The 25,731-nt window shown below is 40.5% G+C and overlaps 1 protein-coding gene across 2 annotated transcripts in view; it reads left to right on the top strand.

Moving 5' to 3' along the window:
- lrch1 (leucine-rich repeats and calponin homology (CH) domain containing 1) overlaps positions 1-25,731 on the top strand; it is a 97,919-nt gene that overhangs the window by 14,254 nt on the left and 57,934 nt on the right. For both annotated transcript variants that reach the window (XM_085374613.1, XM_085374612.1), the window contains exon 2: positions 21,408-21,552. In XM_085374613.1, the coding sequence (XP_085230739.1) occupies positions 21,408-21,552 (145 nt within the window). The remainder of the gene's footprint in view (positions 1-21,407; positions 21,553-25,731) is intronic.

The following is a 25,731-nucleotide window of genomic DNA, read 5'->3' as shown; positions in this document are numbered from 1 at the left end:
ATTATTTGAACCACTCGTCTGCATCAGGACGTCCCCACCTGCATTCTTGTTGGATAGTGTGCCCCTCTGAGCGGTCTCACTAGATAACCTTGGAAGGGAACAAATTTCCTTCCTCAGGCCTTTTGCAATCTGAAGGTCACTTCCTTCTGTTCTCTGCTGCACAGTGCACCGTGTGATTACACGTATAAACTGTGTCTGTCTGTGTGTTAATTATTGTGAGCTCACTAAATCATCACTCTGCTATAGTGTCATTGTTATGCTTAGGGATATGCTCAGTTCTGGTTTTATACCAGTGGTCAGCTGAGAGAAACTGCTTCTTTTGTATTTAGTTTGTTTAGCTTCACATTGACTAATCACACCTCATCCAGCTCACTTACAGCAAGCTTTTTGTATTGAAGAGCAATAACATAACCTGACAGTTACAGATGAGCCTGGTGCCCCTATTCTTAATGGTCTCCTCTGGACCAGTTAAAGGGGGTGTCTTATATATTTTTTTGTCTTTTTTTATGTTTTCTGCTCTCACTGAGTCTGACCTTTTGGCTTACAGGATCTACTTGTACATACTCTAATCTTATTATTAGAAATGCTGACTATGTTTAATAGGACCTACAACCCTGGGGCAGCACACACATGAAGAATCAGTCAAGCGATGGTGGCATTCGTCTTCCTCCGATGGTGCCTCTGGAAGTAGACAGACGTAACCTTCATCACCAAATCCGCTGGTGCCGCACACTGGTATTGCCCATTCTTCTCTATGGATCCGAGATCTGGGTCATCCTCTACCACGACCTCAACAAGCTCGAGGTCTTCCAAATGCGTGTTTGCGTTAGATTCTCCAAGTGTCCCTCCGCGATCGTCTCAGCAACAGTGCAATACGTAGTCAATGTCACCAGGAGCCCTCAATAGAAGAGGTGATGGAAAAGCAATGATTGCAATGGTTTGACCACGTCTGCCGCATGAGCAGCCGTCGCTTGCTATATCGCCCTACTCTGCAGCAGCACCTCGCCCACTGGAGAATCAAGCATGGCATGCCCAAGAAGAGTTGGATCAAGCAAATTGAAAACAATCTTAAACAACGACGTCTAACCCTCAAGCAAGCAAAGGTCAAGTCCAGAGATTGCAAGGCCTGGAAGTGCATAGTTGACTGGGATGGAAACCGTACGGCACCCCCTGCCAACCGTCAACCAGGGACAAAAGAAGAAGAAAGATACACGCATGAACTACTTTGTTAGGTACACCTGTTCAATTCAGTGTTAATGCAAATACCTAATAAGCCAATCAGATGGTAACGTAGTTCATTTTGACATGCAGACATGGTCAAGATGACCTGCTGAAGTTCAAACAGAACAGCAGAAAGGGAGAAAAAGGTGAATTAAGTGATTTTTGAATGTGTTATGATTGGTGCAGCTGCTGGGATTTACACTAGTAAACCTTTACAGAGAAAAAAGAAGCGAAATATCCAGTGAGCAGCAGTTCTCTGAGCAAAAAATGCTTTTAGAAATGTTAAATATTGTTCTGTTAATTGTCCCTGAGGTTAAAGAGGAATGGAAAGACTGGTTCAAGCTGATAGGAAAACAACAATAAGTCAAATGACCACTCGTTACACCCAAAGTATGCAGAAGATCATCTCTGAAAACGCTCTACGCTGAAGCAGATGAGAGATTCACATCATTAATGTTCACAGTGTGTGAATGTGTATGTGAATGGGTGGATGACTGGATATGTAAAGCGCTTTGGGGTCCTTAGGGACTAGTAAAGCGCTATATAAATACAGGCCATTTACAGGCCATTTACATCATTAATGTGCGGTTCACAAATCTGCTGAAACGGTGATACTGTCATGTCAATATGGAACAGAATGTGGGAGGACTAATGTCTCTAGCACCTTGTTGAATCCATGGCACAAAGAATTAAGACAGTTATGAAGGTGCAACCTGGTATGAAGCGTCCAGAGAGTGTATACGAGAGAAAACGAGGTGAAGCATGCGTGGTCCCCTTTCAGACGATTATTTGGACACCAGTGCAGTTCTGCTTTTTGTTCATGTAGATCTGACACCTTCTGCAGTTTGTAGTCTGTTATATGGTGCCACAGTCCATATAGCACTCTAGTTTATAAAAAGAAAATTAACATATTCAGTGGAGTGGTGGCACAATGGATTGCACTGTTGCCTCACAGCAAGAAGATCCTTAGTTCAATTCCACCATCAGGCCGGGGTCTTCCTGTTTGGAGTTTGCATGTTCTCGGGTACTCCGGCTTCTTCTCACAGTCAAAAGACGTGCAGTTAGTGGGGATAGGGTTAATATAGGTGTGAATGTGAGTGCAAATGGTTGTCTCTATGTGTTAGCCCTGCGACATACTGGCAACCTGTCCAGGGTGTACCCTGCCTCTCGCCCCAAGACAGTTGGGATAGGGACCCTGAAAAAGTCATTCAGTGAAGTGTGACCTATTGTGATCCAATTAAATTTTCGTGAAATTTTAAAAATGTGTACTGCATAATAAAAAAATGAAATTGCATCCCAGCTTTAAAACAAAATGAGACCACCTTGTGTCTTTCTAAATCAGAGATGTACAGTTTTGGTCTGTCCTGACAGACGCTTTGAATAAATAAAGAGGAACTCTCTCATCCCTCCAAATGTAGGCCAGATTCACCCCCAAAACCAACACACACACACCTCTCTCTATCTCCCACTTAAATCCTCTTGGCATCATACTGTCATCCAGACACATACACACACATCCATATCAATAACCAGTTCACTGTGATGAGCGCACACACTTTCCATACCCCTCTGCTTCAGGCTTATCCTAATTCATCATGAAGCACATCCCAGCATACATAAATAAGCGTTCACATATGCTCAAACACATACGCACACACATGCATGAAATAAAATAAATCCACATCCCGTCTGATAAAGAGCTTGTAGCATTAAGTCACATAACGTAAAGTCTGCTTGGATATAAACTTGACTGTTTGGCTCTCTCACCTGTCCAAGTGTTACAGTAGGTGAGGCGTTTGTGATGTTTGTGGATGCTAGAGTTATATTAATGATTCTTTATTTCTGACTAGTGTTGTTGTTGTAATGTCTGTGGGCTTCATCTTTTCCTCGTTTGAGGTTGATGCTAAGAGAGTGTTTCATTTTTTCGCCTCTGTGCAGACTTTGACAGACAGGATTGTCGAGTTGGTGGGTTTTTTGTGGCGTGCCAGCCAATCAGTGTCTGGGCAATTAAATTATTTAGGAAAGCTTTGAATGTCTGAAGGAGGAGTTATGAAGGGTACCCCGGAGAATTAACATGCTGTACCAACTAAAAGCAGCACTTTTTCCAAGCTGAAAACGGCATCATTAAGCTAATGATGCTAACTAAGGAAATCAGTTTTCTGTGAGGGACAGAGCCCCTCCCTGGACGCTCCCTGCAGTTGTAGTATTTTGAATTTGAAGGCTTCATAACCTAACATTTCTACAATGCCAGGAATCATGTCTGTGTGTCAGTGTGCCAGGGTTTTGGTGGGAGTGGGTGCTGTTTTGTAAGCATGCCATCCCCTGCAGCCCTGCCAGTGGCCACACACACACACACACACACACACACACACACACACACACACACACACACACACACACACACACACACACACACACACACTTGGCCTCACAGTTTAGTGATATGCCGACAGCAGAGAAAGATGTGGGTCAGTAGTGGGGGGTTTGTTGTTGCATTTGATGATGATGATGAGTGTGAGTGTGCATGTGTATGTATATGTGTTGACAGTGTGCCTGGTGGGTTGCCAGTTTGAGGAAACTCCCCCTCACTAATCCTGTTAATGTCCCTGCCTGCCAGCTCTCTTCCCCTTCTTCCTCCATGTTCCTTTTTTCTCGCTATTTTTAAAGGTAACATTTTTTCCCCTCGCCATCTCTCACACTGTCTGAGTTCATCTTTACTGTAAAATCTCCGCTTCTATCTCTCTCCTCCCTTTTTTGTAAAACAAGTAAAACCTCTCTTTTTTTGATTGTTCGAGACTTTCAGTGTTTATCTGGGTTTTTTTTATTCTGTTCTATGTATTTTTTTTTAAGTGTAGGGTCTGTTTTTGACTTATTGAAACAAATTTGAGTGGGTTTTTGTGTCTGAAGCTTCTCCATGAAAATAATTTGCACATCTTGGCTTTCAAATGAGAAACTTTGGTAGGAAAAAATAATAATACACAATGAATGACAACTGTTGGACAGTTTGTTTCTTGAAATCAGTGAAATTTCAGCATTGGTTTGGATTTTAAAAAAAGAGTCACATACAGTGTATTTGTAATCATCACTGACTGTCACTTTTACTCCCCTGTCTGCCCTGACAATAATCACACCAACTCCTTAAATCTAAATACTAATCTGTGATTGTCAGCTGGTCACTGGGTCAGACAGACAGATCCCCCAGCTTCTCTCACACACACACACACACACACACACACACACACACAAAAGCTCAGAGGCGGTACATTTTCCTACTGGTCTGTGCAAAAGAGGTGTTGTACTTAGTCCAAACTATACTGATTAAAACAGGCTAGCGTCTTGGAGTGTATATATTGCCTCGGCTTTGTGTTAACATGTGAACTTGCATAGATATGACTGAATGTGAGCATAGTAACTAGGGCTGCCACGATTAGTCGACTAGTCACGACTACGTCGACTATCAAAATCGCCGACGACTGATTTAATATTCGACGCGTCGTTTGAAGATTTGTAAGATCACAAAAGAGGCAGGAATAAGTAGTGGGACTTAAGAGTGTAATAACGGACTGAAACAGAAGATGGCAGCACTGCATGTACAAGGATGCCAGCTGCCGTTAAACCCCGAAGAAGAAGAAGTAGCTCTGTCCCAGAATTCATAGCGCAGCCCAGCTCAGTTTCCAACAATGGCGGCAGCTAGTTAGTTTTAATATTACTCTTATTATTCTTTCTGGGTCACAAAATAAACGTTTAACATATTTTCAGGCTAGAATGTAGCTGTGTAAACTTCAAATATCTGCTCAGTTTATCAAGACACCACATATTTTCAAAAGTGCTCCGACGTTTTCGGAGACGTCTGTTACCCACCAGCTCGATAGTTAGCCGGGATTCAAGGCTCACTAGAGCCCATGAGAACACTGGACTCCCGGCAAATCGTTTTCAAACCCACCGCCGTCTTTCGCTACTCCGGTTAAATATATATAAGTCACTTAGATAACTTAAAAATGTTATTGTTTGGCTTTTTTTTTGTATTTTATTTGTTCCTGAGTAAATCGGTTTGGCTGAGATTAAAGTTATAGTTTTTACACAGCTGAATAAACATCAAGCAGACAACTGATTATCAGAAGTGTGAGATGCTCAAGAATATACTGCGGTGTCCTGTTATATTTTAGATAGCAAGGAGTTTATTAAACTTCACCAAAACAATCTGCAGATTTCATTAAAATTTAATAAACTATCATCTTGTCTTTATTTTTAGTTAGCACATACCTTAACCACTTAAAGCTGTAAGCTAATGATAGTTATATAAGAGCAGATGCATGCTGGTGCAATAAGCTGTAGGTTTTACGTCCAATGGATGCACGATCTGATTAGTCGACTAATCGCAAAAATAATCGGTGACTAGTCGACTATCAAAATAATCGTTTGTGGCAGCCCTAATAGTAACATAAAACTTTCCTTCTCTTTGTTGCTAAGCTGCAGTTGGGACAAACTTGCAATGTCCCTCCCTCGGTCAAAACACGGCAGGAGTTTATTAGGAATGCACCAATTGTGAGATTATAGGCCAGTAGCGATCTAAACAATAATTTGATCAATAGGGGAGGTGTCATGTTTCAGTTGTTTTATTTGGTTTTCGTTGCTTTTACACCCCCCTTTGATTTGACTATATTTAGTGTGCCAGTATCAATAGAGGGCATATGAATAGGTGCATTCATAGGATTTGGCCTCTATTTACACTAATGTGACACTGATGATATCAGACAAACAGTATCGTATATTCTGAACTCAGGATAACCGACTATGCCAAAGGTAGTACTTTGGTCTCAACAGTTAAACAGGAAGTGTCATCACCCAGTAAGTAGGGCACAGTGGTTAAAAAGACTTACTTTAAATGACTCCATTTGGTGCGCTAGAGAATCTGTAATATTACAGAACTGACAGTGGACACAGAAGGTCAAACTTGCATGTAAATGTTGCTAATTCACAAATCATTTCACTTCACTGCTCGACTATTAACATTACAACATGGACTGTGTCATATTATTTTTCTAAGGACTTAATTATGTAATACTGTGGACCCAAGTTAGGTCAGTGTGTGTGTGTGTGTGTGTGTGTGTGTGTGTGTGTGTGTGTGTGTGTGTGTGTGCTTGTTTGTACATGATAAAGCAGCAGACTGAAGTTTTTGGGTGTTTTCCCCTGGTCCTACTTTTCCTTCCAGATAGGCAGAGAAGCGAGACGGCAAGCGCCGAAGCAGCAGGACGATGAAACATTGTCCCCCACTGTCGCATGAGTGAATTATGGCACAAAAAAATAAAACACACAGATTGTTGTTTTTAGGTCTGCTTTGTCCTTAAAAGGAATTAAGCCCTTGCCTGTGTGTATGTGCTGGTAAGCCCTTTTGCACGCTGAACATGACTGTTCTCAGAGTTGATGTGGGTAGATGTTCATTTGGACTGCTTGGGCTCTGTTATGTAACAGTCGTTTCAGTTGTTCTGGAGAACAAAACATAGAGATTCAGAGACAAATGGAGCAAGGGGAACGGGTGACCAGGCAGGAGGGGGAGTGGCATGGACCCTCAAACAAAGTCTCATTTCCTTTTTCTTTTTAATGCGTGAACACATTCTCTCAGTCACCAAATCCCTTAAGGAGGATCCAGCTGAAAAGCCAAAATTACTCTTCAGGAGATTTGTTTTCACTGTAACCTTAAGGGGACTTCTCAGTTAATTTTTAAAATGGTGGGAAGTGACAGCAGGGAACAATGATTTTATATGTGAATCTTCCATTGATTTGGTGCTGCATGTTTGTGTCCTGGGCATCATAATAGGAAATATTTATGGACTTTGGCACCACCATTGCTGTTATTTCCTTGATTTCTATTTACATAGATGAATGCAGCTTCCATAATATGTTGAAGGATGCAAACAGGAAGTTTACATCCTGTTGTTTCAGTAGGTACTGCTCGGTCTTTCCTTTTTCAGTGTTTTTGCATGCATATCATTTTAGCAGCGAGAACGTGATTTGTGTTGCAGGGTGTAAAAGTACAAGTGCAAATTCTGAGCGCACTATTAAAGAAGTGAAAAACAAAAGAAAAATGACAAAAAAGAAACTCTGTGAACCAGTAAGGTTAGTCCATTTATCTAGATGAGCAGCAGTGGAAAGTCGCAGTTCTATGCAGAGACGGCACACAGATTTGCAGACTGTTGTCTACATACTTTAGCTCAGTGAAGCTCTCTTAGGACAAGCAAGGCAAGCAGGGCTTGCATCAACTCTGCTTGCCTTTCTGTAAAGTCACAGCACACGACTGCTTTAGGTGTTTACCGTCACCAGCGGGCACTGTCAGAAATATGTGGGACAGCCACGGTTTAAAGTCGGCAGGAACAAACAGTGGTCTGGAGTCTTCAGTTCACAGGTACAAAAATCTGATATTAGATCAAACAAGCTGATTTTTTGTGTGCTGCAGCACATGAAGTGGGGCCATCATGAGCCATAGGCTTACTATCCTATCCTCATCCATACAACTGTCAGTGAAGTTGTGGTTGTGGAACTTATGCATAAACATATCCAGCCGTCATCTTGTTTGGACTTTATGCCATAGGTAAGTCACTTGAAAATGACCTTTCTGAACAGGAGATCAGGAGAAGTTTGGAAATGGATTGGATTGGTTGGAATTCAGAACAGGGGACTGATAGTGAAATGGTCAATCTCAGAAATCTATTCCCTTCTACTGATCCAGTCTAACAATCTGTACAGCACATCAATGTAAATTTAACCGAGACGTATGCTTGCACATATGGGTGCCAAGCATTGTCTGTCTGTGCTTGAAGGCTTTAAAGATGGAAACAACTATCACAAATCATGTTGGAAAGTCTGTTATTATCTACAGCTTTAATTAATTCTCAGCAGTGCATTCACAACTCGGCGGCTCAGGTCTGAAGAAGTCAGTTTTGAAGTGGTCAAGCAGTCAAAACAAGTTTCAAGTTGGAATAACCTGAAAACTTTCACTGATTTGACTAAATTTTTGAATTTTTGAATGCATCACCATCTCTTTGTCTTTAGAGTAACTTAAGCCCCATCTTGCCACCTCAGGTTTCCTGCAGCACCAAACTCCAACCGCATTGTGGCCTGTGGTCATTCTACTTCTGTGAAATCATTGACCAACAGTTATGTATTCATTTACAGTTAGATTTATACTGTTTCAAATTATAGCTGTCAAGGTCACAGACTCTGAAGCAGTGTACACCAGTGTTATCCTTTTTTTAAATATATTTTATATATTTTGATGCATCCTACATTTAAAATTAAGTTTAAAACAAGGCATTACAGTAAAATACTCAAACATTTTATTTTATATTAAAGAGAAAATCATTGTGTGATTACAAACTCGGTGAGCCACATGCCAGTATATTAGATTTTTAGTCACTCACCACTGTTTACTGCCAAGTTACTGTAGATCATTTTTAAATAAATTTAAAGAGAGAGGAATGTTCTGGTGTGTGTGTGTGTGTGTGTGTGTGTGTGTGTGTGTGTGTGTGTGTGTGTGTGTGTGTGTGTGTGTGTGTCTGCCATAAATAGACATTTTTAAAACCAATGTGATGTTTACTGCTGGCTGTTTTTGTGAATGTGTGTGAGCGAGGTTGCGGCAGATGGACATGGGTTGAGAAATAGGTCATGCAGAATTCCTGTGGGAGGACACACACATACACACTGCATCTATGTTTAGAACTGGAAATGCTTAGACAAAAGCATGTTTTGGCCACAAGATGCACATTAACCACACACACTCAAGCACACACGCTTACAGCAGCTGCTGATGTGTACGGGATCACACACATGTATGTTTGCACAGATATGACTCTGCATTCATGCAGAAAGTTGTTGTCATGGCAACCACGGCTCCTGTCATTCCACTTCCTTCACTTTTTATTTTGTCTTTTCCTCCCACTTTACTATTTCCTGTGTTTCATTCTTGTCTTTCTTTATTTGTTTCTTCATTTCTTCTTTTCTGCTTCCTGTACCGCATTCTTAGTATGTGGTTTCGTTTTTTTTTTTCTGTTTTCCCAAGGGACTCCTGAATATATATTTTTTTTAACTTCAAAGTTTTGTTAGGAATCATCATCAGATATTTCAAGAGTCAAGCAAAGGCAGGGGAGGGATTGTCAGCAGCAGTAACTCTATTAGCTTCAGGGTTGCAGATGAAGAATTGCTAAGATTGCTTCCTTAAGGGCCATCAACACAGGAAGAAACTTGCTCTTTGCGTGCGTGTGGCTTTGTCATGGATGGGTGGTTGCTTGTTCACATTCTAGGTTCTGCTTGCTTAGATAACCCTCTGATGTATTTGCTATGTCTCATGTCAATCAGCAGCATTCTGAACTCTCAACTTTGATTCGGTTGCTTTGAAGCTGAAAAAAGGTTAACTTCTCAGTGGCTAGTTTTTGTCGCTAATATGTCAGGGAAGTTGCTGCACTATCTAGTCACTGACTATCTGTGGTCTCTGGTCACCACATTGCTGCTAGCTATAACTTAGTGTTTTCATATCTATAGTTCGTTTACTTTGGTCCAATTCAGTTGATGAATTTGTAAACTTGTAGCTTTTTCCCGTGGTTTGGTTTCTTTTGAGACAGAAAAATCCAAGCGATATCTAAGTGAACCAAAATGCATCACTACAAACCAAGTAAGAATGGTTTTGCAGTCACACATTTCAGTTTAAAGTATCTGGGGTGGAGCAACAAAGGTGCTGTGTTCTGGACCACTGGAGAATATTACGTTCATTTCACAGTGACTTGCTAACTTGTACTGTGCTGTTGCATCCAAGAATGCAAAGGATTCCTGGCTACCAGAAGGAGTTTTGCTTAAACTTGCAATATACACCTGGTAGTTGGGGTCTGATTGTATTCGGATCACCTTCAAACCATAATTGAACCACTCTGGAATTTGTTACGACCTGAACAGACACCACCACAGACACTGCATTAGCCTTATTAGCCTAAATGAACGGAACTGTTGGTATCCACCAGGACACAGGCTGGTTAGAAGTTCACATTTTTAGTCATACTGAATTTATAATTTCCACTTTATTCTAAAAGGTGGCTAAAGCTATAGTTTAGGATGAGCCTCTCTGTGATCGACAAATAACTAAGGCGTGGGAATGTGTTACATCCAGTTTCAACACAACAAGATGGTGACAACTGAAGTGATGTCATAGTTCTTACATCTATACACGGTATATGGATGTAGCAACTTCCAACATTGACCACATATCTAAAATGGTGAAATCTGTTGCTGGTGAAAGAAGACATTTTTCACATGATTTGCTTCCTATAGGGAAGGGCAGTCTTCCTCACGAACTGTCCAATAGTCAGTGGGAACAAAAATCAAAAGGGTGGTTTGTGGTTATCAAATATCAGTGTATTCGTTTCTTGGTGTTTTGGTTGGTGTCTGAGTATCTTTTCAGGGCTGCAGCAGTTGGCAGCAGCAGTTACTATAACAAAGCTGGTTTTCATCATTGTCCTCATCAGCAGTAACTCAGTCTGAGGCAGCAAGTTTTTCGCCCAGTGGCACCTTCAGCATCCTGGAGCTACTCCACCCGTCTGAGAGCCGGCTGTTTCCTTTGTAGGCAGCAAGTGATGAGAAAACCGCCAAGAAAAACCCCTTCCCCTTCCTTCCCTACAAACCAAGTGCTTCCCTTTTTGAGGACCCTCATTCACATCATGCATCAGCTGCGTACTGTACCCTCATCCATCATAGCTACCTTCTTATTAACGTAAAGCTGATTCTAACCTGAACCTTCAAACCCAGTCTTACACATCAGAGTCCTTTCATGGTCTAGTCCACTGGTGTCTGCTCTCTGAAGTTTGTGTACTTTTTTTTTTTTTTTTGCTGTTATGTGTCCGTGGAAAATTCATGGGCCCATTATTACTTTACGATAACAAACACGGCATTATTATTGTTCTAACTGAATGCTTACAGCTGCTGTCCATTCCAGCTGTTACACTTGTGTTAAACATAACTCCACAGAACTTTACAAGCTCTGTTCAGCTCCAGTATACTGCTAATTGACAAAAATAGAAAGTGGGATGGAACTACTGGTCAGAGGGCCCGGTGGCGCCAGTGTCCGGCAGCCTCGCCTCTGTCAGTGCGCCCCAGGGTGGCTGTGGCTACAATGTAGCTTGCCATCACCAGTGTGTGAATGTGTGTGTGAATGGGTGGATGACTGGATATGTAAAGCGCTTTGGGGTCCTTAGGGACTAGTAAAGCGCTATATAAATACAGGCCATTTACCATTTTTACTGGATAAAATCATCAAGTAAGTTTGGAATAACAACCACTCATTCAGAGTTCAGTGCAAAATATTTTCTACCTCTAGCCACAACAACCCTCCAAGTGCAGCTTTAATTGAACGTTATTTAAACACAACATCAAAATGTGAAATATTGTATTTTGTTATGTATATTCAAATTTAAGAGGTATGTGACAGTAACAAAACACTTGACAACTGAAGTGACCTTATTACTGATAGTTGACTGGGAATTGAAATGTCATTTCTGTCTGAAGATTCAACTTCCTCAAATGTTTCAATCTACATATCACCACAAATTGTTAGAAACTGTGTGAAAATGTCTTGTGTGTGTAAAAGTTTACACGAGTGAACAGTTATAGCAGTAACCACAGAGTTATTTCAGTGTTCACTCTAGCTTTTGCTCAGCTGTATAATCCCTGACTCATCTCCCCTCGTTATTATTCTGTTTTTTCTCATGACATTTTCTGTCCTCTCTCTCGCTCTCTCTCGCTCTCTCTCTCTCTCTCTCTCGCTCTCCTTTTCTGTGTTGTTTTCGGCAAATGTGTTGGTTCTAGTTTTGAACTCTACACCTTTTGTTCTAACGCCGCACTAAGTATCTGGTTTAAAAGTGTTGCTCTATACTAGTCTGTTGCGTTTGTGTGTGCCTGCCTGCACATTTGTGTGTGTGGTGTAAAGCCTGTCATTACTGTACTACAGGGAGGAGTTCCTGTCCAACCAAAGGATGCAGCTGCATCACATGCTCAGAGAACATTTTTACATTCGAGGTCTTCAGACAGGCGCAGCCTGACTCTGCAGAATTCAGAGTTAAACCGTCAGGAGCCAGCAGTCTTTGGTAATATGAGAAACATATTCATGCACTCTCAGCCAATACAAATGCAGCAAATCTCTGACAAGAATGGTAGCTCACAGGCAAAACATCTTTCTTATCTGCACTGGCCAGAAAAATAGTGACAGTTAAGAAAATTACGATGATGTTCATCACCTTATTTCCTGAAAATTCAGTCTCTTAAGATACAATGCATACTCATGTAAATAGCTATAAGTCTTCAACCAAAATTTTAAAAAACTGGACTCATGCAGGAGGTAGACAACAGCAAACTACGTCCACTACTTTAACACTAGAACTGTGATCTTTTTGTGTTCAAAACCTAATTTTAAAACTATAAAGCAATTGTTTTTAATGATAGCCTTAACTTGCATGCAAGTTAGACATGCAATTCACAAGCAAGAAATAGCTATCCCTCAGTCCTCCTGGATTCAAAAGGATAGTTAAAAATAAAAGAAAAATACAGTATGGCAAATGTAATGCCTTGCAGAATACTGCTTGTAGAATGATAGTCTTGTGTTTGTGATCTGTCTTGTCGGTTTCGTGCTGCTGAAGTGAATATTTATTTTAGTGTCACTGCAGGAAATTGTTTAGCTAAAGTGGTTAGCCGCGGATAGTCTGTAAACTCCGGTGACCAGTTTGGTTCATGAATGACAGGCAAAACAATAACCAGATACGTGACTATTTACTTTTGGTATATGCATTTTAAAAAGCAGAAGCATTAATCAAGAACAAAGCATAGTGACAGCATAACATTACATGGCGTGGTTGAAAGTAGGGGCACAATACTGATTTATACAGAGTATGTATTACGCTACAACAAGTTGGGGTTATGGGGATGTCTACGGAACCGGCGTATAATGATGGCTAAACTGAAACACTTTACAGTGGATAATAACTCCAGAGTAGCTTATGTTGCAACCAGGCAGTAATAATGGTATTATTGTAGCTATGCTTACGGTTGGATGCATGCTTCGGCAGATAACATGCTCTGTTTTTGTTTTTGGATGATTTCAGTCAGATTTTTTGCAAACTTAGTAGTCTGCTTCCTTGAGAATTTAAGTAAATATACTACATGTAATTGCTGAGTAGCACAACTATTTGGTGTCCCTTTGGTCACATTAGTTAATGCTCTGCTCTATGTGGTGGGTAAATAAGCAGGCTAATGAATTTAAAAGTAGCTAAACTTAAACAGATGTGAACATGGTCATTCTTTAGATCTTCTTTTATTTCCTCAGTCTCCCTTCCTTCCTTCCTTCGTCCTTTCTTCCTCACCCCCGCCACTTCTCCCTCCCTCTTTGTTGTCGCACTGTATTATTGTTAGATGACAGAGCTCTGTGTTAATCAGTGGGCAAGAAAACATTCTCGTGTCTCAGCTGCTCAGCCTCCACATTCTTGCAGTGGCTGCAGTGTCTGTATAGTACAAGTCTTTGTATGACAAGCCGGGCTCTCACAGTTCACGTCACTAACACACTTACTGCTCTTTATCTCTAATGTCTTTCAAATAGTTTAGCTAGCTTTATATATTTCTCACAGATTGTGTCAGCCTGTCTTTTTAATAGTTGTTGTTGTTGTTGTTTGTATTTTATGTTGTTTGATTTAGTTTCTCAGACGTAATGGAAGGAAAATCGTGTCTCAGCTTTGTCAAAAAATAGACAAAAAAAGGGTTCAGTTTTCTGTTAGCCTGCAGGCTGCCTCATGACCCTCATATTAACTCAAACAGTTTATGTAATTGGGGAAATTGGATTACTCTGAGCAGAGCACAAAGTATCAGTGCATGCTTGGTAAGAACTAAAAATGCCCTTACACTTGTTCTGTCTTAAAATGCAGTGTGAAGCTGAAACACTACGTGAGTGCACACGTGTTCCTAATGAAGAACACGGAAAGAGCTTAAAACATATTAAACTGTAGAAGCTGTCATCAAATTTTGGGGTTATACTTGTTGACTTCTGACATTGGTTTGCCAGGTAGAGATGTCTGACAAATTAAGAGCTCTAGCTCGATTTGTATCTCAGCTCATGTGGAGGTTTTGAAGTGGTGTGTTAGACTGTCATCCAAGTTGGTATTGAGAGATCTAGAGAAACAACAGCGAGATGCATTAAAACTGTTCTGATGTTACATATGCCTTACAACAGATACTGTGATATCACAAGTGCTGCAGACTGCCTTATTGTGAAAGACACGATGGCAGAAAGCAAAGTCGAAAATGTTGGATTTAAGCAGCCGAGGAAAGTTACTGAATGTCGTTACCTGCTCCCTGCACATATGCTTCTTTTAGAGAGACACCAGACAGAGTAGAGCCATTTCACTACCACCTCAGATTGGTGGTCAAATCGCACATCTGATCCATGTGCAAGCCTCACTGCCCACTTCACTGACACAGTAAAGCACTGTGCCTTATTCATTCATGTACTTATTGCCTTGGAGCGTAACCAGACCACATTTCTTGAATTTGTACTGAGGATATATGCAGAATGTTTTGTTTTTTATTTCTTTTTATATTTGTAGGATTGTGTCCTCAAAACTTTAGTTTTTGTATTTTGTTACATATATTTATGTTATTTGATTAAAGCACAGCTGTGTAATGGTCTATGGTACATTTATTATGTTCAACTTCAGACAGAACATAAATATTTAAATTACAAATTACCCAGATATCTTAAATGAAGAGTAAAACGGAACTGTTAAGCCTAACAGATATAGTGATTTATATGGTCATACATATTGATATTACTGATACAAAACAAGTTATCATGGTAAGGTGGGTGTTTTTTTCCATATTGCCCAGGCATAGTCACATGGTGTCCTAAACATCTTATTAGAACCCTTTTTTTTCATGTTTTCATTTAATTTTTCACGTCTTTTATGCCAAAATCAAAATCCCCAGCAAGCATATGTAATGTCTTCACAGTATTGTGTTGACCGTACTAAATCACTGTCACTGCTCTGATGTGTCTTGACTCAGTAAAACTGAATTACATGAAATTGTATCCTCAAAGACTGCACATTAATGTAACACTCACAACGCTGCTGCAGTTATGTCCAGTCTACTGTGCTGACGCAAGTCAATAAAACTTCCTTCAGATGGATTAAAAGGCTTTTAATAGGAAACATCTGCACAGGAAACATTTTGTTAAAAAAAAAAATACGAAACCCGCCTTCTTTATTATCTCTGTGCTGTCTTTATCCCACAGTTGTTGTTGAATTATTTTTTTATTGTGAAGGATCAGTTTTGTATTTCAAAGTTTTTTTTTCTTTTTAAGGGAAAAAAAGGTGTAACTGTTACGTTAACTTTAGTGGACTAGAGTTCATTAGGTACACCTGGTTTACTGTTCGTTAACGCAGATGCCAAATCAGCCAATCACCAATTTCAGTCAATGGCAGCAACTCAATGTATTTAGGCTTGTAGACTCGAGCAAAGACAAGACGACTTGCTGAATGTCAAACTAAGTGGAGAAGACGGGCTAAGTGACTTTTAATCTGGCATCTTTGCTGGTGTCAGAGTATTTCAGAAACTAACTGTGATTTTCCTGCACAGCCATCTCTAGGGTTTACAGAGACTCCAGCGGGGATAACACAGCATGCCACAAGGCTCAAATCACCTCAAACTGGTTTCTTGAACCTGACAATAAGTTCACTGTGTGTAAATCGCCTCCACAGTCACCAGATCTCAGTCCAGTAGAGCATGGTGCATTGTGGATGTGCAGCCAACGGGATCTACAGTAACTATGTGAAATCTCTGAAGATTTTTCCAGCACCTTGTTGAACCTGATCTTGAATCTGTTGCAAACAGTTGCCCAGTAAATGATTAGTCTCCTGGTATCGCTGACTGGTTTATACACATTCATTCATTAATCAGTGGTTTCCCTCCTCACACCAGCAGCAGTGTAGGTGAAGTCTGGCTCTAACAAATTGTGGGGTATAAACAAGGAAGCTCAAGAGATAAAGTATCAGTTTTCACAGTTGAATTTCATCTAATTGCAATGTTCATAATCCCGCACGTTGTCCTAGATGTCTGAGTTGGATTGACAGTGAATGGGAGAAAAATACACATGTGTTGTTTCACATCTTAAAAAGATGCTGAATCAGGTTTAGGCGAAGTAAAGTCATTGTGTTCCTGCAGCAGGCTTCTTCTCTTTCTTCTTCTTAAGTCAGAGGTCACACAGTGGCAGCAATAGGTCATTTCCTTTTTCATATGAGAGGGAGAGTGTTGTTATTAACACAGGAAGCCCCACGCCTGCTTTTCAGGGTGTGGCGTGTGTGCGTGTGTGTGTGTGCGTTTTGTATTTACAGCATGAAGACTTGTAGCTTTTAGGAATACCCCCATAAACAGGATTAACTATCTAATGGCTCTGTAATGGGTTCTTGTGAAACTAATCCAGAGCTTAAATTTGCAGTTGACTGGGAGTACCTTGTTATTGTTTAGCAGCATCAGGGCCTCGGGATGGAGATTGTTTAAAATGGTTCATTAGGCATTAAACCTTGAATAAAATGCAACATACAAAAGTGTGGGAAAATTGATGTCAGAGGGCTTAAAAAAAGATGTATGGCTGAAAAGGACTACATTTAAACAGCAGGTTTCGCCTTTACGCCCTTACTGGTTTAGTTGTAGCCTCAAGCTACGTTCACATCATACCTGAGTTACCATGTTTAACATTTTCTTTCTTCTTACATCAAAACGCAAGTAATAACTGCAGCTGAAGTTTGAAACTTATTTGCTTTCTTTTCTTTTCTTAAAAAGGGTATCTACAGTAGAAAAACTCTCATCACACTCAGTCACACAGTGGCTCCTTAAATATCAGTCATGAACTTTGTAAAGTCAATTGAATGAACTGGATGGATCATCCCCAGAAATAAGCCCATTGTCAGTGATACTGGATCCTGCCTTTTCACTCAATATTGCACAGATGTCCAATCCAAACAACAATTCGCTGCATCCCTAAAATATGTTGTTGCCATAGTGCCACGTCCATCCATCCAAGTGTAGGATTTTAACAGGTGCCATCAACAAAACACGAAACTTCAGAAACGGTCACAGGTGCGTCTGTGTAAACACTCAGTCAGGCCTGAGCGCTGGTATTGCTGATATGAGTGAAAAGAAGATCTATGTATGTCATGGACTAAATGTCCTGAGGCCTGCATCATCACTTGTGTCACCTTACATGGCCTCACATATAGATACAGGCCAATGTATCTTGACAGATGTGTGTCTGTAGGATCGACATGTCCTTAATCTGTCCCTGTGTGTCTCGTGGTTTATAGTAGGTCACTGCAGCTTTGAACGCATTACAGTTTCCACAGTGTTGTTTTGGAGATTAATAAGAGCATTAACGGTGTTGAACGCACCTTACGCTCACACTCACACATACGCCCTGCCAGTAATAGCTTTGTGTTGTTGTGAGTTGAGTCAGCTTGCTGCCGTTTGCTCGCCGGATGAAAGCAGGACCGGCGGGCTCTTTGTTTCTCGTTCAGTGTTTTAAATAGCACTTCCTGTTAATGTGTGATCCATGATGCAATGCGTTCTACGTGTGGCTGATGCCCAGATGCAGATGTGATTTTCTTTTTTTCTCTTTGTTTTTTAAATTGATGAAAGCCTGCTACACTTGTGCCTCAGAGGAGCTGTTTGTACAGTTTGGTGTTTGTACTATTCACCAGCTTACAAAGCACATTCAGTAAAAGTGCCCTATTTTCATTGTCATTTATTTTTGTAGACATTTTTATGATGGAAAAATATATATATCTGTTCCTGTGTGTCATCATAGTTAAGTCAAGGGACAGAATTTGTGTGAAGGTCATGGTTTTGTTACTGCATTTTTCTGCATATTTCTTACCTGGTCTTCCAGCTTAGGCTTGGAGGAGGTGGAGCCTATCCCAGCTGTCACTGGTTGAAAAATGGCCCACACCATCTTAGCAACATTAGCATGGCATTGGCAGAAGCTAATTGCTATATTAGCTATATTATATGTAATGTGACACTTTCTGCAACCAGTTCAGCTCCCTCTACAAATAAAAAACACAACTGCTGTGAGATGATTTGTTGCTTTGGCCTGTTTAATATCAAATAAAAGAATTCCGGATTACTCCTGGTTGTTAGGCAGTACCTCTCTTGTTCCATAACTCTGGAACATTAGTATAACAAAAAAAATAGCAACGAGGTCTCTGCTCATAGTCTTGCTGGATATTAATTGAAAACCGTGACTATAAATACTGAATACAAAAGTACAACATGACTTTTCCCCGATTGTTTCCACCAGAGGAAATGAACTCTTGTGCTGTTCTTGCACCATTAACAAAACAAAATGTGTTTTTCAAGAGGCTCAGAGTTCAGCCTCGGCAGAACAATGTGGAATAATTGCACTGACATTTCTTGGCCTTACTGGGTTGCTGATAACTGAAGTTGATATTATTGTTGCTGAGTTACGGCAGGAAGTGATGTCAACAGTCCTGGCTTGAGCAGCTGACCTGAGTCCTCATGTCAAATGCTGAGTTCCTTGAGTCTGACGTCAGTCGTACCTCAGATTCACGGTCCTCTGCTGGCGTGTCTGTGGTGCTCCATGTTACAAGGAAAGAGAGAATTTAGTCCAAAATCTGCATGTTGTACAATAAACGGAGCGAGAAATCTTAATGCATGTGTTATTGTTGGGTGTGCAAATAGGTGTATAGTGCATTACAGCAAATTGTTGTAGGTCCAGCTCCGACGAGAGTGATTACAAAGTTTTATATCGTACTGAAATATATTTAATTACCTTATGAGCAATGTTTTACCTAGACTTTAACACCAACAGAAAATAAAACACAGCCCGGGTTATCCTTCTGTCATCAAATAAGTCACTGTATTTAATCAAAATTGAGGACTGTATGAGTTATGTATATGTTAAATCAGGTTACCATATTTTTAATGAAAACTACAGTGTATAAAAAAAATTGATGGAGGCATTATGAGGTCACCCATTGATTTGTGGACTGTTTGGGCTGTCGCAGTCTTGGCCCTTTGAAACTACACAACAAATTTAGGGAGGAACTGACTAAGAACCTCAAGTCACTACAGTGGGGCAAAAAAGTATTTAGTCAGCCACCGATTGTGCAAGTTCCCCCACTTAAAATGATGACAGAGGTCAGTAATTTGCACCAGAGGTACACTTCAACTGTGAGAGACAGAATGTGAAAAAAAAATCCATGAATTCACATGGTAGGATTTGTAAAGAATTTATTCGTAAATTAGGGTGGAAAATAAGTATTTGGTCACCTCAAACAAGGAAAATCTCTGGCTCTCACAGACCTGTAACGTCTTCTGTAAGAAGCTTTTCTGTCCCCCACTCGTTACCTGTATGAATGGCACCTGTTTGAACTCATCATCTGTATAAAAGACACCTGTCCACAGCCTCAAACAGTCAGACTCCAAACTCCGCCATGGCCAAGACCAAAGAGCTTTCGAAGGACACCAGGAAAAGTATTGTAGACCTGCACCAGACTGGGAAGAGTGAATCTACAATAGGCAAGCAGCTTGGTGTGAAAAAATCAACTGTGGGAGCAATCATCAGAAAATGGAAGACATACAAGACCACTGATAATCTCCCTCGATCTGGGGCTCCACGCAAGATCTCATCCCGTGGGGTCAAAATGATCATGAGAACGGTGAGCAAAGATCCCAGAACCACACGGGGGGACCTGGTGAATGACCTGCAGAGAGCTGGGACCAAAGTAACAAAGGTCACCATCAGTAACACACTACAACGGCAGGGAATCAAATCCCGCAGTGCCAGACGTGTTCCGCTGCTGAAGCCAGTGCATGTCCAGGCCCGTCTGAAGTTTGCCAGAGAGCACATGGATGATACAGCAGAGGATTGGGAGAATGTCATGTGGTCAGATGAAACCAAAGTAGAACTTTTTGGTATAAACTCAACTCGTCGTGTTTGGAGGAAGAAGAATACTGAGTTGCATCCCAAGAACACCATACCTACTGTGAAGCATGGGGGTGGAAACATCATGCTATGGGGCTGTTTTTCTGCCAAGGGGACAGGACGACTGATCCGTGTTAAGGACAGAATGAATGGGGCCATGTATCGTGAGATTTTGAGCCAAAACCTCCTTCCATCAGTGAGAACTTTGAAGATGAAACGAGGCTGGGTCTTCCAACATGACAATGATCCAAAACACACCGCCCGGGCAACAAAGGAGTGGCTCCGTAAGAAGCATTTGAAAGTCCTGGAGTGGCCTAGCCAGTCTCCAGACCTCAACCCCATAGAAAATCTGTGGCGGGAGTTGAAAGTCCGTGTTGCTCGGCGACAGCCCCAAAACATCACTGCTCTCGAGAAGATCTGCATGGAGGAATGGGCCAAAATACCAGCTACTGTGTGTGCAAACCTGGTAAAGACCTATAGTAAACGTTTGACCTCTGTTATTGCCAACAAAGGTTATGTTACAAAGTATTGAGTTGTATTTTTGTTATTGACCAAATACTTATTTTCCACCCTGATTTACGAATAAATTCTTTACAAATCCTACCATGTGGATTCATGGATTTTTTTTTCACATTCTGTCTCTCACAGTTGAAGTGTACCTCTGGTGCAAATTACTGACCTCTGTCATCATTTTAGGTGGGGGAACTTGCACAATCGGTGGCTGACTAAATACTTTTTTGCCCCACTGTATGCATGCCATGTCTTAAAACATGGCATCACCATCTATTGTACTCAGGGCCGAACTGAAAACCAATTCAAACTAGCAACTTGGGCTATGCCTACTAAGTTTATGGAGGAGGTAAACTGTTTTCTCAGACTTCCATCCAGTCAGACCGTTTAAAGAGCCACTCCTCTGATTTTTACATAAGAAAAAGGACACATTGGATTCATTTTCAGACCTTTATATGAGTCTGTGGTGCTACCTGTCTTTCAACTTATTTTTGATTTTTATTACAATTAACACACCAGATGTCAAAGTTTGTTTTTGTTTTTTAAAATGTTTAATATTTCATTCAACTACTACTCAAATTGCTACCTTTGCATCTTTTATTATTACAATGTGCCCTATAATTGTTCTAAACGTTGTTTTTCTTGGTTTCCATTGCAGACCTGTCAAAAAACCGACTAACCGACGTCCCCTCAGAGGTATGCCATCTGGTTGCCTTGGAAACACTAAACTTGTACCACAACTGCATCAGGTCCATCCCAGACAGCATCATCAGCCTGCAGTCGCTCACCTCCTTAAACCTCAGGTACACACATCGACACACTTGGTGTCACTGCTGTTTTACGATATGGGAACATTTTCTGCAGCAGGGACTGAGGGAGTGAAACCTCTGTTTTATGAACATCAAACCCATTAACTAGGTATTAAACAACACTCTGTGTTTTTGCATAAATGCAGTAGAATAATGTGATGCTGCATAATTTTAGCATATTTTAAATACTTTCTTCAGACAGATGGAGTTTTACACTCACTGATGCTGCATCACAACTGTTGAGCTGCATGCTTTGATTTCTAAAAGGTTCCTGATACAGTGGTTCCTTTTCTCTCATATGCTAAAATACAATAAATATACAGTGTATAGTGTTTTAAGTTATGTAAAAATTACATCCAGAATTCTTTATATTGGCAAAGAGGGCGCCACAGCAGGAGCGTGCTGTTTATACTCAGTAGTGCCTCTGCTGGTCAGAGCAACATCGTTATATGATATTCAGATGCACTTAATGCTGTGGGAAGGTAAGGAGTAAGACATTGTGCATTTCTTTCTTACTGTTTGTCATTGTGGGTGAAGCCATTTGACAGATGTACATGGTTTGAGATCAGTTTGATTTTGTCTTTTTATTCTGCTTCTTCTACCTTCATGAGAATTTGACAAAAAAAGAGAAAAAACGAATGCACAGTTGTACAGTTCTGTGCGTCTTGCACAATACATGGGAAAACTAGTTCTGAGAGACCATAACCTTGTCCTTATGGGTTAGGGTGTTGTAATTAGTTGTGACAACTAAAGAGAAGCCGTAGGTAACGCATTATATCAGTGTCCTCACAAAGACAGAAGGACCTGTGAGTGCGTGTGGCTCCTGTCAGATTTGAGGCTCCGCACTCTGAACACAGCATCAGACTGAATGAGAGTGACAGAGCATAAATAAAGCAGTGTTATTGTCCTTTAATGTGGGCAGACTCTGCTATTGTGTGTCAGCTTTGGGTGGTAGCGCTTTCAGTGTTCGGCCCATCTGAGCTGTTGTACTGCTGCCTGGGGTCAATGCAGGTGTGTGTCCGTGTTTGTGTGATGTGCCAACAATGCTGCAGGGTGATCATTTTGCCAAGTGTCTCACACAGCTGATGTTCAGTGAACTGTTAGTTAACTGTAAACCTTTGATACACTCGGCTTATATTGATCTTCACAAACTGTGCTGTTCTCTGCCTTTAAAGGTCAAGGTTTCGCCACTCTCTTCATTGTATCATATCTGTCACACTCTGCAAGTGAAGGCGGCCTGAAATGTTTTGTGACTCTACATCTCAAAGGTTAAGTGTTTGTTGTATTTTTTTGAAGACACTCTAGTTCCCACCTCTCTCCCCTGGTTTGGTTTGTGCAGGGTAGGAGAAGAGGTGTCAGTCAAATAAACTAGCAGGTTCTCAGTCTTCTAGGTCATGGTAGCCTTGAAAGCTTGAACACAAGGAGGTGACTGGACATCTTTAGGTTTGTAAAGAAGTTTCCCCTGTCATCCAAGAGGCTTCTTCAGCTACAAAAACAAATTGGTGTCCCAGGTATTTCAATACTAATGGTTGATTGTCCCCTTTGGATATGTTCCTGCGGGCCATTGACTCATATGACCGCTGTTAGGGCGGTTTGATATGACGATATATATTGGATGACGATATAAAAACGTCTATCATTTCCTGTTACGCTATCGTTTGTTTTGTGGTGTCGTAAAATAAACTGTTTACAGCAATATTTTTTCATCGTTTTGATGGTCACTGTAGTGGCTATATTAATCTCTTAAACTTCTCTCTTTCTCTTATATTTAATATAACCACACTACGGACGGACAAGCGACTGTTTTTACGTCCGCTTGTTTGTTTAAGCTTAAGATCCTGTTGAGACTTTTCAAAAAAAACTGAATCACGTTAAAGAGTATGCAAGAGTTTACAAATGAGAAGGAAAAAAAGAGCCGTCAGGTGCTAAAAAATAAACCTTAGACTCAAATGGTGGCCGTTACAACGTATGTCTAAAAACTAGGGGTGCAACGATACTCGTATCGATATTGAACCGTTTGATACAGTGCTTTCGGTTCGGTACGCATATGTATCGAACAATACAAAATTTTTAATTTATTTTATCAACTTTTCTTCTGACGATGCTGTCTGTGTTGAGCGCTCAGTGGATCTGCGTTCGACTACTCCGCCTAGGCTGCACTGTCGAGCGCAGATCCACTGAGCGCAGCGCAAGCTAGCAAGACAGAAGCTAAGCTCGTTGCAACATGGCAACTGCCTCAACGCTACCTGAAATTGAACCTCCCCCACCCTCATTCAGATCTGGCGTTTGGAACTATTTTGGTTTTCATGTGAAGTATGACCCTGATGGACAAAAGTAAACCAGTATGTCGGATGTGCCACGCAATGCTCAATTACATTGGTGGGAACTAGTGCGTTAGCCCAGTTAGCTCGTTAACGTGTTGACGCCGTCCAGCCCCACGCACGGCGCGAGCCACGGTAACTCACTAATGGAGATTTGCCACGTTATGGCGTTAACGTCATTTTAACGAGATTAACGCTGACAGCACTAGTGGGAACACAACGACTGCACATTTACGCCGACATCATCCTAGTGCAAAGACAAGTGGAAGCAGACAAAAACAACAAGCACGCATGCTACAAACTTTACCCGAGTCATTTAGACAGCCGTTAGCACATGATTCTCCTTATGGGGACCTGATATGTTTAATATTCTGCTGAGAATATAACCCAGAAGAAGCGGATAGTATAGCTTTTATTTTGGAAAGAGACATTTCTCTGTAATAAACTCTCTTTTCCAACGATGAGTGATTTCTCGATCTATCTGATCGAGAAATCACTTTTTGTTGTTGTTGTTGTTTCAGCAACATTAAATTTAAAAACTGTACTTTTGAGTTCAAATATATATTTATAATTTTAATACATGACAAATTAAAAAGGCATGAACATTTTTTGTATCGAAAAAATATCGAACCGTGACACCAAAGTATCGAACCGAACCGTGAATTTTGTGTATCGTTGCACCCCTACTAAAAACGTATAGTGTCATGCATCGGTTAAAACACTCGAATGCAGGTAAAGGACGCCCAGCTGTAAAAACTTCACGCAAGTTGAGTTGCCTGAGATTAACAGAATTTACAGAAAATATTACATTTTTGTGATTTATATCGTTGTCAGGACGATAAATGTTTTATATCGGGAGATGAGATTTTCGTCATATGGCACAACCCTACCCTCTGTCATATGAGTCGTCACATGGACGAAGGTGCTGTCAGTCGTTGTTTTTCTTTTGTTTGTTTTTTTAAAATGACCTCTAACAAGAAAGCCTCATTTCTGCTGTTCAATACCGAAGAAATATAAACTTTTTAAAATTATTCAAAACACTTAGCTGTGTCTCTAATTAAACCTCTGTAACTTTGCTCTGCTTCACGTCAGCAGCATCAGGTAATGTTCATATGTTGAGTCATGGTTTTCTTCAGTTTTTGATCTACTGCAAAATATTTTCAGGTTATCTGCTATAAAAAGCCAGGGAAGAAAAATTTCCTTCATGTTTTTCTGTGTTTTATCCTCAGTTATTTTAACACAAAGGCATCTGCTGTGATGCTTGCACCTCTGATGAAGTCTCACAAGTGTCATCTTTGTTGTTATACACAGATATAAAAATATGGATATGTACTCATAAATGATCAGAATTATAATATTTCTGACTGTCTGAGTCAAAATCGAATAAAACCTTGTGGATCGGAATCGAATCGAGTATAGAAATAGAAATCGATACCCAGCCTTAATGACACTCCCAAGTTCCGAGGTATCTGGAGCATGGCATGAGGTTGAAACGGCTGTGAGACCTTTTTTTTCTCCTTTCTTTTTTTTTTTTTTTAATGCCTTTTATTGACAAAATACATGGGAGTTTACATCAAAACACATACAAAACATCCCTCAAAGTTCATTCACAATCATATACAGGGCCCGCAAAATTTCAAAATTCCTGGTAGCCCTTTGGGCAGGCATTCTTCAGATTTTGGTAGCCCAAAATAAATTTAAGTAGCCCAAATAAAAAATAAGATAATTTTTAAATAAATGAAACAAAACATCAATCAAAAAACAAAATTGTTAATACACAAATTACAACAACTGTATAAAAATTAGAATCATCAACTCAAATATTTGGTTCTAATTGAACAGAAGTTTCTGT

This window comes from Diplotaxodon limnothrissa, linkage group LG16 (assembly GCF_057381915.1).
Source record: "Diplotaxodon limnothrissa isolate DT_005_m linkage group LG16, D_limnothrissa_male_GT1.1, whole genome shotgun sequence".
Lineage (NCBI taxonomy): Eukaryota > Metazoa > Chordata > Actinopteri > Cichliformes > Cichlidae > Diplotaxodon > Diplotaxodon limnothrissa.
The sequence above is the reverse complement of the archived record's forward strand: the minus strand, read 5'-3'. Positions and strand labels throughout refer to the sequence as shown.